General features: G+C 42.3%; 1 protein-coding gene across 12 annotated transcripts in view; it reads right to left on the reverse strand.

The window, feature by feature from the left end:
* Positions 1-14,225, reverse strand: part of FN1 (fibronectin 1) — a 67,125-nt gene extending 52,900 nt beyond the window's left edge. For 4 of the 12 annotated variants that reach the window (XM_036085300.2, XM_036085298.2, XM_036085305.2 and 1 more), the window contains exons 1-10: positions 13,770-14,223; positions 12,659-12,787; positions 11,606-11,743; positions 10,109-10,240; positions 8,785-8,922; positions 6,651-6,809; positions 4,317-4,508; positions 3,336-3,515; positions 2,532-2,708; positions 1,263-1,415 (exon numbers count right to left, since the gene is read on the reverse strand). In XM_036085300.2, coding sequence (XP_035941193.1) covers positions 1,263-1,415; positions 2,532-2,708; positions 3,336-3,515; positions 4,317-4,508; positions 6,651-6,809; positions 8,785-8,922; positions 10,109-10,240; positions 11,606-11,743; positions 12,659-12,787; positions 13,770-13,917 — 1,546 coding nt within the window. In that variant the 5' untranslated portion in view covers positions 13,918-14,223. Of the gene's footprint in view, positions 1-1,262; positions 1,416-2,531; positions 2,709-3,335; positions 3,516-4,316; positions 4,509-6,650; positions 6,810-8,784; positions 8,923-10,108; positions 10,241-11,605; positions 11,744-12,658; positions 12,788-13,769 lie in introns of all 12 variants that reach the window. The other 8 variants (XM_036085302.2, XM_036085296.2, XM_036085295.2 and 5 more) reach the window with 5 other exon arrangements.
* Between the last annotated feature and the right edge of the window lie 227 nt (positions 14,226-14,452).

Genomic DNA, 14,452 nt, shown 5'->3' on the forward strand with positions numbered 1-14,452 from the left:
AATTCTCTCTTTCTTAAACTCTTTCTTATAAACTTAAATATCAGAGGTCAAAGTACATACAACTACAGAATGTGGTAAAATATGCCTTCCTGTGGAAAGGCAATTTTTGAACAAATGTGTGTTTTACTTTTGGAAAAGTTCTTGCTTAGTTGATAATGTCCCTCGGGTCTCTGCTTGCTCTGAGAAATAGGGATGAAGATCAAACATACTTATGGAGCACCCAGCAGGGCGTGATGGTCTGATCATTTGTGAAATTCAAAAGAAAATTAGGCCAACTCTGTTCCTAACTCTCTGTCAGATCCTGAGAAAATGACTTTCCCCCTTTGGGTCTCTCAGCTTCTTCATCTGGAAAGTGAAGAGTTGGAATGTATGTCTTTCTAGGGTTCCTTTCAATTCTGCAACGTCATATGGAATTATTATTACTGGAGTGAGTTACCCACAAAAGGAGAATAAGTTCAGGACAATGTCAACATACCAGTTACATGAACTATTTATTAGCTCAGAGTTCTACCTAAATCTTAGTTTTCAAATCAAAGAAACAGAAGTACTAAAATGGTTTTAATAAATCGCCGTCGCTATATTAAATACTAGGATCCAAAGGAAAAAAATTGCACTGAGCAAAAGAAATAGGTCTCTCTGTCACCTTCAGTTTGGATCTGCAAGGGTCTGATTTTAGAACAGCAAAGTCTCGGGGCACCTGGGTGGCCCAGTCGGTTAAGTGTCTGCCTTCGGCTCAGGTCATGATCTCAGGGTTCTGGGATAGAGCCCCTTGTCAGGCTCCCTGCTCCGCGGGGAGTCTGCTTCTTCCTCTCCTTCTGCCCCTCCCCCCACTTGTGTGCACACGCTCTCTCTCTTTCTTGAGAAATAAATAAATAAAATAAAAAATAAATAAATAAAATCTTTTTAAAAAAACAGCAAAGTCTCTTTTCCTTACAGAAATTATCCAGTCTTTTCTAGACATGCCTCTAATGGCCTAACTAAAAGCTAAAAGGACCAGATGATTGCGTTCTAGCCTTTGGGGTCATCTTCTCAGCTCAGCGTAAGTACTCACATCATGGGAATGCATCAGAATTTTAGAACTGCTCTGCCAGCTTTTCTCCACTGGCTGCCTAACCTAAGAAGCTCATCTGCACAGGAGACTCATGGCGTGGCATTGCATACTTGCTCTCCTGCTTTTGGTAAAGTACAAGTTTTCACCTACAAACTTGGTCCTCTCTGCACTCTTGTTCCTATCAAATGTTCTCATTAATGAGCAAGCATACCTCGGAGTTGGGAGTAGGCAACACAAGTCCATTCTCCACGACCATTCCCAACGCATGTGCACCTCATCATGTGGCCCATATCGTGCTGTTTGTCCCACTGATCTCCAATGCGATACATGACCCCTTCGTTGGTTGTACAGATTTCTTCGTGGGCTGTAGGGAAATGGATGGAGAAATGATCACAAGGTCTAAAAACATACGCAGTATTATCTGTCCAGCTTGGTTATCCTAAGAACTCTCACTTGGGAAGCAGTCTGGCGTGCCTCAAAGACGTCTCAGTGCTGCCCTGGGCATATGTAGAGTTTTGAGTCCCAGAGAGAGCAAACCTAATCCAAAGATGAAGCATGTTGTGGGGATTCATTGCAGGAAGGGTGGGGGGATGTTAAACCATGATAATACCTACACATTCACACAACAGGTCTGCATTGTTCTAGAAGACTGATGTTGATGACTGCCCCATAACTTTTTCTAGTTCCAGTCTATTCTATCCCAAAGGGAAACTATGTGTTTGGGTAGAGAATTGCAAGCAAAAGCATGGTTTTCTTCTAAATCCAACAGTCTCTTTTGTTGAAAGAAATGAAAGTGAATATAAGTAGTGTTCTTGGGTTTCATTGCCTTATACGAACAGTTGACGATAGTGCGTGGTTCTTGGTTCTATAAATAGAAGATCAAATGTAATCTACAGGGTTCTTGAAATTTGAAAACAAAAGGTATTGGCTCCCCTTTCACCATTCATACTAACTAGATCCCCCTTGAAGCCAGAAAAGGTCCCATGCTTGTCAGAAAACATAGAGTTTGGGCCATTTTGGTATTTCATAAGTGAGACAGTTTATTCTAGTTGAACCACAGTTATGTGTAAATATTGTAGGTCTGTGACTACGGTAGTTACACATGAAATGTGCTAAGCGGCCCAGTTGTCTGCTCCTTACAAATGACAAACCTGTGAAAAATTGGCATTTCCAGATGTTTTAAAAAGTATTTTTAATGTATTTATATATTTTTGGACATTAAATTATATCAAAACAATCTTACAATTACATAAATAATTATATACTATATATAATAGATATATACTATATATTATATATATATACTATATATATAATAATATATATACTTACACAGATGTGTAAGTATATCTTATGTAAGTATATCTTATGAAGTTTTGTGCTGTCTGAAAATTAAGACTGAATGGGTGAACTGGGAGTAAAGTGGACACTATTCTTCTGTCTTACTCCATAAATGGGTGTCTACAGGGCTCCATCTTACCAGCCATGGGGCAGAATCCAAACTTCTGGTCAGCGTCATAGTTCGGCGTGGTTCCACACCACTTCATGTTGTCCCTCCTGCCCTCAGAAGTACAGTCCGTGTAGTTGTGGTTGTTGTACAGGAAGGGGAAGTGACATAAGGCACCATTGGAATTCCCACCTCGAGTCTGAACCAAAACTGCCCAGAAGAGGACACAAATAGGAAGACAAACATGACCACAGAGCTTGGTGGTGCACAGCGGGGCATAACTACAGGGAGGTTCCGAGTGAGCCGGGTTTCTGGAGCTAATTCACAGGAAGTCTACCCCCGAATAAAGAATGCCTGATCATAGAGCTGCAAGCTTCCTTAGCGTATTCACCTTCACCTTCAAAATAGATTTAAATCCAATTTCACTCTCATTTTCCCAGCCAAAAGAGAAAAGATCGAATGGTTGCTTTGAAAAAGACATAGTTTTCACCAGAAGAGCAGCAAAAGCTCTCCGGCGTCCATCCTGTGTATTCTTGAGCCCTGTGGGATTGCCTGTGGATTTCAATATACCTGTATCTTTAACCACATCATAATCCCAACTGTGTCAAAAATAATGGAACTGGAGGGCTTTCCCCTTGGTGTCATTTCCCAAGGGGACTGGGGAACACGGAAGGATCTTCAGCGGTTAAGTTAGCTTCACGTCTCTGAGGTCCAGATTGAACAAAAGTGCTACTTCTTCGGCAGCCTCAAGACGGAATGGCTAGAAGGCTGGCCGATGAAAACAGGGATGAGAAATGGCTTTTTCTCACTGTTGCGTTTTCCCCTGGGGAGACTCACCGTTATGGTCTGTACAGAAGGAATATTTCTGGTCTTGCTCGTAGTTGGAGGTGGTGCTGCACCATAGGTGGCCGTCCTGTCGCCCTTCCGTGGTGCAGGAGTAGAAAGTTCTGCCGTTGTAGGTGAACGGTAGGACACACGGCTCCCCGTTGGAATTGCCACCGTAAGTTTGGGTGACAGCTACAAGCACAACCCAAAAGGGTCTCGGTAAATAAGGCTGCATTTCTCTCCCACCAGTAGCGGCTTCTTTCTAGCTTAATTGAGATGGAAGCGTGTGCCCTCAAGCTGCTAGTAGAGATCACCACCGCGTTAATATCGGTCAAAATGCGTTACTCAGGAAACCTGTCTTTTGCGCCTAGAGGGATGCCTGGGTTCTTTTGCCCGTGTCCTTTGTTGCCACCGCTGCTGCCATGCCTCAGTTTCCCCATTTATAAAGGTATATCAATACCAGTTCATTAAGAATGCTGCTCAAGGTATACTGAAGGGATGTAGACAACTCTGTTGGTGCCTTAATAATTAACACATGAGGCTATTCTCGGGGAAAAGCCAAGTCTACTGATTGTTACTGTTATCGTTACTACTGCGTTGTAGCCCAGAGGAAATGCTTTAGGTTGTTGAGAGAAGTTTACACCGCGAAGCTCCAGAAATTGGCGATTTATAGTCTAAGATATGGTTGATTTGCTACTCAGAAGGCAACCCTCTTGTAACAACAGTTTAGACAAATAAAGATAATACATAGCAGTTGAATTCCCACTACAGGAAAGAAAAATACGTAGATTAAAAAGATTAGAAGAAAATATATGAAATGCCAACCCTGTTTGTTATCACAGGGTGGAAAGATTATAAGCTTTTCTGGTTTGTTTTATTGTTTCTTTCTTTCTTTCTTTCTTTCTTTCTTTTTTTGGTAAATGAATGTATTGCCTTTCAAAAATTAAGTAATAAAAAGTTATCAGCACTATTTCCTGAAAAGTTGATGCAGACCTGTCTCTTGGCAGCTCACTCCATTGCCCAGGCAAGTGCAAAGCATTTGCTTATTTCCTTGTGTCTTCAGCCACTGCATCCCCACAGAGTAAACCACACCACTGTCTGTGATACAGTGACCATACGGAGCAGGCTGGGGGTGAGGCTGGGGCTGGTAAATGGCTGTTCGGACATCTGTGAAGGGGCCAGATCCTAAGGGCATGAGAAAGGACAGTCATAAAGCTGGATAAGAGAAAGCAACTAACCCCTTCTGGACTTGGGATCTTCAGGGTCCCATACAGATCACTCTGAAATCCATGGTGTTACTGACCTGAACTGGAAAGAAATGACCCTCCCTTTCTGCATTAGCTTCTACACTCAGCCTAGGAAATAATCTGTACGAGTCCACCAAATGGTCTCCATCTTCCAGCTCATCTGGAGCTACTGGGATTATATTTCTAAATCACAGATATTATCCTGTCACTCAACAGAGCAGATGCCCTCGACAATTCCTCACTCACTCCAGGAAGCTCATGGTCCACTCCTTCATAATCCTCCACACCTAAGTCCCTTCCACTTCCTTCCTTGCTCTATGCCTCATCTCCTCATTGCCTCATGTACCCTGTGCTGTCTTCATGCCTCTCCCTTCTGCTGGAAGGGTCTACCTCACCCTCGCTCTCTTAGCAGCTCCCATGAGTTCAATGTCACTGGGCATTTCTCTTCCTGATACTGTTTTTGAGAAGTGCCGACCACTCTGTAGCAGACCCATGGTCATCTGTGTAACTCTGAGCTCATCAGAGAATGCCCTGGAATTCTCTAGAAGTTGCCCCTCCTTCCACATTTTGTTTCTCCCCAGGATTATTTGGGAATTTGTGTGTGTGTGTGTTTCTAAAACCAATCAATCCTCTTAACACAGCTTGCCTTTCAGAGTAAGACAACAGAGTATGTTGATCTTTTCTTTAAGCTTTTGGAAATCTGTTCTTCCAAAGGCCAGGCCCACAGAAGAAGAGCCAGAACTGATGCCAGGATAACTGGTAGACTGAATTCAGCATCTACCTAAGTGCTGCTCAACCCGAGAACTCAAAGACACTTCACAGACAATGGGTCCCAAGGTCCCACTCACGCAGGAGACGGCATCTGTATTGATATACTCCACTGAAGGAAGAGTCACAATGCAAAGGAACATAAAGATCCTACAGAAGGAGGTTCCATTTTGTTTATCCCAATGTTTCCCAAACTTTTTTGAATAACAGAACCTTTTCCATAAATAAAAATGGACAACATTTATTGAATCTTTACCCCGTTAAACCCCAATTACCCTCTTAAACTATTTCAGGAGATTGATATTTGTAATTGTTTCTTTTTTTGGTTGGCAGTAATTTCACTGATAAAAATCAAATAATTCAAAGATACTGTCAAATCTAATCTTGTTCACCTTTGGAAGTGCTCAGAATAAGATGAAAACTCATCAAAGGGAGAAAAATCTAAACAAATAATATTTTTAGCTAAATGACTGGTCGATAAAAGGCTAAGCAACAATGCTAGTACCTTATGTAGTGAAAACCTAATGAGAACATATTAAGAATGGTAACAAGCACACATTCTCGATCGTCATATCTCTGTCTTCAGACTCTTACAAAACAAGCTACAATGCAAAGATCTTGTTCTTGTACTAGAAATAATGAAAACTTTTTTTGTTTGTTTTAAATGCTTAGACATTGTGTCTTTCATTCTCATCTCTAGGCCTCCTCTGAATTTCTCAAATTGTGAATGCCAATACATGAAGAAAATGATTGTGCATTATTTTATGGAATGCCACAAAGTTTGCTGGAGCACGGAAACCACACATAAAGGATTGTTTCCGCTACAAAGAAAGCTGAATGTCAGGACAAGGAAATATATTCCATTTTGAAAAAGAACAAATGTACTTTTTTTCCCTTGTCCTGGCAGAAGAATCAAGTAGTCATGTAACTCATCATAACTCTTTCGTTTCCATTAAAATCCCCTTTAGGTATTAAAAATGCATCTGCATGGGAATGTATATGGGTACATATATATATCTATATATAAATTGTGTAGGTTTTATAATATTAGCATTTCCTTAAAGGTCCATTTAATCTCTTGGGGCTAAAACTGCTTTTTCCCCCCTAAGACCTATTTTTATTTCATTTTTATTTAAATTTAAAACCTGATATGAAACAAAGTCTTAACAACCAACAATCTGTCAATGAACTCAGATGATTAGCAGAAACCCTGCAACTCATCCTCAAATGGCACATCAAAGGATAGATGGATCTGCAGAAATATTTTTTGAAATGCCTTCCTGTGTCCGGCCCCGCTAGTTCTGCGCCTCACCGGTGGACGTGGTCTGCAGAGACGCGTGCCTTTCACACTTCCACTCCCCTCTGCCGTTGCCCGTGCAGATGCACTGAAGCAGGTTCCCCCGATTATCCTTCTTGCTCCATGTATCTCCAATTCGGTAGGATGTCCTGGTGTCCTGATCATTGCATCTGTCTGTGTCAGAAAGGAAGCATTTAAATATGCAAACCAGGTCAAGCTGGGAAAAGGCACCAGAGTCGACGCAAAAAGAAGAAGGTTGTAGTTTAAAGTTTGGTGAGCTATTCTTTGGTGATATGTTTATACCTGGCTCTGGTGCCACAGGCATGGACCTTCTGAAAGACGGGGTCCATTTGTTCCAGCAGAAAGGGAGATGTGTGATTTTGTATGATTTAGTCTTGTTTCACTTCCCTGTTTGCCAAAATACTTTTTCATCATCTTTCATTCGTTAATTTTTTTTTAAAAAAATTGTTTTCACATTGGTCCTTTGATCAAATTCATTCCCTGGCTTTCTGTTTTTCCCCCTCTTTCCTTCCCAGGCTCTCCCCGCTTTCTCCCAGTAATTACTATATACGACCCAGCCTTTCAACAGGGGACCTTCTTTAGAAAATAAGAAGCAATAGGGAGGCAAGTAGGTTTCAAAAGGTCTCCCCCAATTGCCCCAAAGAAGCTATAAAAAGATAGCAGCATCTCTTTTTTCATTTGTTATGTAAGAAAATTCAGGGGACTACCAACTTCTTTGATTAAAATGTTCTCTTCTCCCCTTCCACAGCACACACCTACTTAAAATCACCAATAAAATGGCTTCTTTTGAATTGCTCGGTGGTAACCCTCCATGGAAAAGTGGAATTTTATAATTTGTAACTAAACTTCTGTCAGTCTGTGTGGCAAATAGATTGTTTCAGTCAGAATCCAGTTTTGCCCACATGCTACAATGACAGAAGAGAGGATTCGATTTGTATATGAATCAGAAAGTCACTGCACTGGATGAGAGAAGGTAAGTAGACGGTTGATGTTAAGTCCACACACATACACATCCACATTTATCTACCACCAGAAGAGAGGTCTGGATGAAGATATTATGGCTGCTTACAGCGTTTCCTCAAATCCCCAGCTAATAGGATGGTCTTCCCTGAACCCCCATAGCACTATTCTCAGTATTTGTCTTGAAGCCCTTTATATTGGGCCTTGTAGAAGATGAATATGTATAAGCCTTTCTGATCTCCCTGACGTACTTACTAAGTGCTCTTCGGAGGCTGGGCTAATGTCCAATTCAGTTTTGTGTTCCTATACCATCCTGTACACAGTGGGGGCTTTGGAATAAATGACTTTTCTTTGAGGAACTTCTCTCAAACTTGTTATCAGAAGAGCTTTAAAGAATAGAGGAGGGTTTGAGTCATTGCCACCAAGGTCTTGAAAGTCTGACGATTGTAATAAGGTTTTAAATGCAAAAGATCTAATGAACCAGCAAGTTTCTGGGAAAGACTGTCAGAATTATTATCACTTTCTGTGAAAGACTTATTTTTTTTTATTAGCAAAGAATTCAAATTTGGATGATGAATATTTTAAGATGGTTAAATACTGGGGCGCCTGGGTGGCTCAGTTGTTAAGCATCTGCCTTCAGCTCAGGTCATGATCCCGGGGTCCTGGGATCAAGCCCCACATCGGGCTCCCTGCTCACTGGGAAGCCTGCTTCTCCCTCTCCCACTCCCCCTGCTTGTGTTCCCTCTCTCGCTGTGTCTCCCTTTGTCAAAAAAATAAATAAAATCTTTAAAAAAAATAGTATCTACGTGCCCAAAGAGGTACTTGCATGTTATTTTAATGATTTCTTTGCTCTTAATGCTTGGAAAATATCTCAGTGATAATTTAGATTAAACATTTGCAACTAATATTCAGGTCCACAGCACATTTGGCCTTTAAATGAATATCTGGGTTCTTTCTTAGTAGCTGATAGCCTAAGACCTTATTAAACTTTTTCCTTTTCTTTGAAGAAGCAGAATAAGTTGATTGTTGGATTTTTCTCGACATCCAAATGTTACCAAAACCTGCTGGCTTATCGGGTGTGCGCCAAGTGACATCACATTACAAGTCTCTCTAGGAATCCAGAAAACAATACCTGGCCTCATCTTGAGCATAAAGAGTTAAAACATACTTCTAGAAGTACAGGTGATACGTCCACTGCCTTCTCCCAGACAAGTACAATCCACCATCATCCAGCCTTGATATGGCTTTTCCCAGGTCTCTCCAACAACGTAGGAAGTCCCAGCAGAGTGATCAAAACATTTCTCAGCTGTAGGGAAATTTGGATGAAAAACGGGGAAAAAAAGGGGTTATTTTGAAATGTGCAGTCTCCTTGTAATTTAAAGTATATCGTGTAAGCAAAAATCCAGCCGCATTTTTTTTAAGTGGTACTCTGTTCAAAAAGAAAGGCACGCCCTGTAACTAAGCACATAGTAAGTAACCAAAGCGAAAGAAAGCTCAAGCCGAGTTGGCAGGCAGAAATCCTGTTCTCCTAATAAGTACATGGACCATGTACATTCAGCTAGGACCACTGTTCACACCACTACTGGAGTGAAAATGATCTATGTATGTGTTTGTCTGTGGGAGATTATGCACAATTCCAATCCTAATTATGAATGCATAAAAAAAAAGATAAGAAAGCTGTTGAAACCTTGATTGCTGTAAAAACAGCTACAACACAAAGCAAAATAAAAGCCTTTGAATTCACAAACAAGAAGTAAACAGAGTAAAGGTTATAGGCAGAAACTTAGATTTGTATTTATAGAGTTCAACTGAGGACTGAGGCCAAAAGAAGCTCAAAAATTTTTATTGTGAAGAAAAAAATCACCAAGGTGTGACAGAGGACACAAAATATTGTTTCGGTCCAGCATGTTCCAAGAAAGAAATATGTCAAAAGCGCCATTGTTGGGGTGCCTGGGTGGCTCAGTCGGTTAAGCGTCTGCCATCAGCTCAGGTCATGATCCCAGGGTCCTGGGATTAAGCCCCGCATTGGGCTCCTTGCTCAGCGGGAAGTCTGCCTCTCCCTCTGCCCCTCCCCCCCACTCGAATCCATACTCTCTCTCTCTCTCTCTCTCAGATAAATAAATTTTTTTTTTAAGTACCATTGTTTTTTTCTTTTAAATAATTTATGTCTTGACCAAGGAGAAATCTGAGACCAGGTATTAGACAAAAGAAATGACTTTTTCCTAAATCTTTCAATTCTATCTTGTGCTTTTGAAACAAAATTAAGACTTCCATCAATGCTTAGTACTTTCTGATCTGATTCTTTCGGGACTTCAGGAATACTAAGAATCTTAGTCCTTCAGGATTATAAACTATTCCAGTATTTGAAATAAAATTTCCATTTCATTCTTTTTTGAATTGGAATTCGGATCTCGTCTCCACGTGGCTTTTTATTCACCTCAACATTGTGACCGTGACTTCCCACCTCTCACTCATCCCTCAGAGCCACACACCTATGGGCTTGCATGTCCATTCTCCTTTCCCGTTGCCAAGACACACACACTCTAACATGTAACCACCAGTCTCATGCGGTCTCCTCCAGGTGTCACCAATCTTGTAGGACTGACCCCCTTCATGGCAACGGTCTGTTCAAGACAAAAAGCAAATGTTAGAGACAGAGACAGAGTATATTAAAAAAAAAAAAAAAAAAGGAAAAAGAAAAAGAAAGAAAAGAAAAGGAAAGAAAGGAAAAGAAAAGGTCTCATGTTCCACCCATGTACTAAGTACATACTTAGGTTAGCCAAAGTGAGGACCCAGAGAACAGCTTTCTCATCAGAGGCAGGGGAAAAGTTAACAGGGCTGGTCACTTTGGGTCATTCAATTAAATGTCTTGTTTAAGCACGATGGGAAATCACACAGAAAACTGAATGGCAAAGAAAGAGGTCATAAATCCTGGTTCCTTGGAGAGATCACAGGAAATTGGGTCCTAAAGCTGAAAAGAAAGACTGGCAGGCATGACCTCCCCACATCCACAGCAGGTTGAGCCTGATTGAATGAAAAGGCCACCTCACATTGGGTAGGGCTTTCCAGCTTTCTGGAGTGGGAGAGCCCATATTTTATTTGAGGATAAAAAATGTCATATTGGTGGAAATCAAATAGACATCTACTTCTCAGGTAAGGAAATCTGGGTACTATTCTAAGCTGTTAAACACAGTGGCCCATCCAAAGGCTGATGCTCACTAGACTATAAACACTACGGACCACTGACTCTTAAGACTGCCAACAAACTTGAATAAACCCTAATGTTAAATGTGGGAAAAGCTGATTGGGTCTGTTCACAAGGGACTGCTTTGTTCTTTTGGACAGAAGCCTTTCAAGTAACTTATACTTAAAGGATGGATTAAACAAACAAATGCTTTGTTAATAGAGCCTATTGGTAATCCAGTGAATCAGAGGAAAGATTGCCTTGGCTAAACTAGAATTGATGAGGGTCAACACAGTCCCCAAAGGTCCTTGGAAACACTAGTAAGCTAACCATTCCATACTACCCTGGGGATAGAGAGATTTGCTTCCTGGGTAAAAACTATAGGTTACAAAGAAACCAGACTGTATCCGTGAGATGCAACAGGTCTCTGCCTCACAAGCAAGAGCAGAACACACAATGACTAATTCACTCTCCTAGACCATCTTCCTAATCACTGCAGATAATCACTGAATCAGTCTGGCTTGAGGAAGATGCTGAGGTAATATAAAATGGACAACTCCTCTGAGCATATCTTACTGAAATGGAACTCAAGAGATTCCCCTTGGTACTCCTAAGTCCACACAGACTCTTTCCACCTGTGCACACAGCCATCTTCCAGAAGCACAGGAACAAGTTGGGTGACCACAGAAGAAAATTAGTCCCCTAGGGGTAAACCAGTCATGCATAACAGAGAGTGACAGCGAAGGTAATGGAGAAATTCACATACATGATATTTTAGCGTTAGTTTACAGAATGTCTTTCTTACTTGCAATGGTGCAGCTTATCCGCCCTCGCCCAGCTCCGATGCAGGTACAGTCCCAGATCATGGAGTCTTTAGGGCGCTCGTAAGTGTCGCCCACTCGGTAAGTGTTCCCCGTGTACTTGTCAAAGCAAGTCTCTTCAGCTGAAGAGAGAAGGAAAGTCCATGTGAGCCCCACATATGTAAAAGCTTTTCTATTCCACTAATCCCATCCAAAGAAACACTCAGCCTTCCATTCTGAGTAGCGTGGTACCACAAAGTATGTAACAAATTAAAATGGGAGATCTAGATTCTACCCCAGGCTTTAATGAAGCTCGGCTTTTGAATTTTGACCAGTTCTCCACTTTTAGGTAAATGACTTTCTATTGGGAAAGGATTCTCAGGCCCTTAGGAAAAAGCCATACTAAAGTCCTACTTTAGGACTGGCAGACTGTGAAGGAAGGCTTAAGATTCTGACCTCTGACTCAGTCAAACCAAGGTCCACATGAAAAGCAAACAATTTGAAGAGCCCCACCGCCCACCAGGCACTGTCATTTCTTAATCCTACTATTTCCATTCTAGACTCATCAGTGCTTCTCTGTAGGAGTTGCTATAATTTACAAGAGAAACAGAACAATGGTCCTAAAAGAACAGGCACTTTGAAGTAAGTGGTTAGTGGTTTTTTTCCAGCTGACAAACCACTTTACAGTATAGTGCCCAAAGAGTTTCCTGGCCCATAATCTTACAGTTTAAGATCTGAAATTCCTTTCTAATAAATTAAAATTTTATAAACAGTTCTTTTGGAGGGAGAACACAAAATCTTCCTTTTTCTCATCAACAACTTTGGGACAATAAAAACAAAAAGAAGACTCTAGGAACTACGTTGGGACACATTGGTTCTTTCGTTTTAAAGGTAGAAGTAACACGTGAAAGGCGAATAGAAGCAGTTATTAACAGTTTTTAAAGAGGAAACGACAGATAATTCTATTGGGAAAATTTATTACCAATGCTAAGTTTAATTAACAGGCACCAGTTCTCCATATATTAAGAGATACTAACTGCTAGGCTCCCACCACTTACGTTCAGGTTTGCTCTCGCAGTTAAAGCCTCGACTCCCTCCATAACAGGTACAAACCAAGGCATTTCCCAGGTAGGTGCGCTCCCATTGTTGGTTTATCTGATAGTGTTTCCCATTGTCATAACAACCAGCTATAAATGATTGAAGAAAAAAGTGATTACATCTGCATCCCCTCTTTTTTCCAAAGTATGGAATTTTCTTGCACAACTAAATCGATGAGACTAAGCAACAAACATAGAAAAATAAGTTAATCATCAGAACATCAGAATTAAAAGCAATATTCCGCGAAAATATATAGAAATTAGCTATCTAAAATGTTAACCACAATTTGTACACATAGATATTTAGGTATTCCTTTTTTTTTTTCTTTTAACTTAGCTAAATGTTATATACAATGATGTCATTTCCATCTAGCCAGGGGTCTACATCAAAGGAATGGAAACATTTTGGAAAGCAGATACCTGGAATTACATTTTAAAATATGCAAGGACCTTCAATGCTTGGGGGTTGGGGGGATAAATCAAGAAGGACTTTAAGCAGTTTCCTTTAGCCAAGGCTAAGAGAGGGTGTGTCTTTGAAAAACTGGAAGAGGAATTCCGATCTCTCTTCTTGGAGAAGTACCCTGAAGGGCCCCCAAAGCAGAGTGAACCAATTACATGTCTTTCAAGTTAGTTAGGAACCACAGAGCTATCTAGCCACCCTCCTCCCACACCCATTTAAAAAAAAAAAAAATAACCAATTATTTAGTAACAAAGAAAATCCAAAGCCTAAGAGCCCGCACACTAATCCCAAATGGAAAATTTAAAGGCATACATCATTTCCCTCTTTAAAGACAAGTTGGGATGAATGCATAGGAGGACGACTTGAATATGTAGAGTTGACAAGAGCGCTGCAGGACATCGCAAAACCCCTGTCCTCCAATGCATTAGTTTATTCTAGGGCCCTCGAAACCAGCCTGCTCCAACCATGAGCCTTTTGTGTCCTCGGTCGGTTGCTCTCATTAAGGCGTGCACAGACGCCGCACGCGCGCGCGCTCAAAACTTCAGCCTAACTTTGGTTGGCTGTAGGTCCCATCCCCGCGACAGCCTGTTTCAGCCGGCGGTCAGTACTCACGCTTGCTCTGGCTGACAGCCACTGGGGTCTGGGGCTGAACGATTTGCTGAGCCTGCCTCTTGCTCTTCGAGGCTCCGGTGGAGGGCACCGCTGTCCCCAGGGACAGGACGGCCAGCAGCAGCAGCCGGGGCCCCGGACCCCTGAGCATCTTGAGACGGCGCGGGGAGAGACGCCCTCACCAGAAGGCAAGTTGCCAACAAGTTTGGCCCCCTTTGCAACCTGCGGTTGGACTCCCTTCCAGTGCCTCCTGCGAGTTGATGCCCCCAAGAAAGTAGGGGCCGGGGGACGGGGAAGGGGACGGCTGGAGGGACAGAGGGGAAGGAGAGGACTAGAGAAGTTGGGGCTTCAGGTCCCCTCTCCGGCTCGCGCCTGGGGCTCCCTCTCCTCCCCTTGCAAAGCTCAGCCGGCGTGGGCAGCCGAGCCCCGAACAACGGGGTTTATATGGGACGGTCCCCTGCCGCCCCCCGCGAGGTCCTGGGCGCCGCGGAGGAGGGACGGCCCGGCTCCCCCCACCCTCGGGCCGCCGCCGCCGCCGACCGCGCGCGGATTGGCCCGGGCTCCCGGTGACGTCAGGGGGACTGTGGGTTCGCCGCGAACAAAAGAGATGCTGATCGCCCGCCAGGACTGGGGCTACAGAACTTTTTTTCGGTTTCCTTTGCGGTCGTCAAACTTTCTTGGGGCTG

This window comes from Halichoerus grypus, chromosome 4 (genome assembly GCF_964656455.1).
Source record: "Halichoerus grypus chromosome 4, mHalGry1.hap1.1, whole genome shotgun sequence".
Lineage (NCBI taxonomy): Eukaryota > Metazoa > Chordata > Mammalia > Carnivora > Phocidae > Halichoerus > Halichoerus grypus.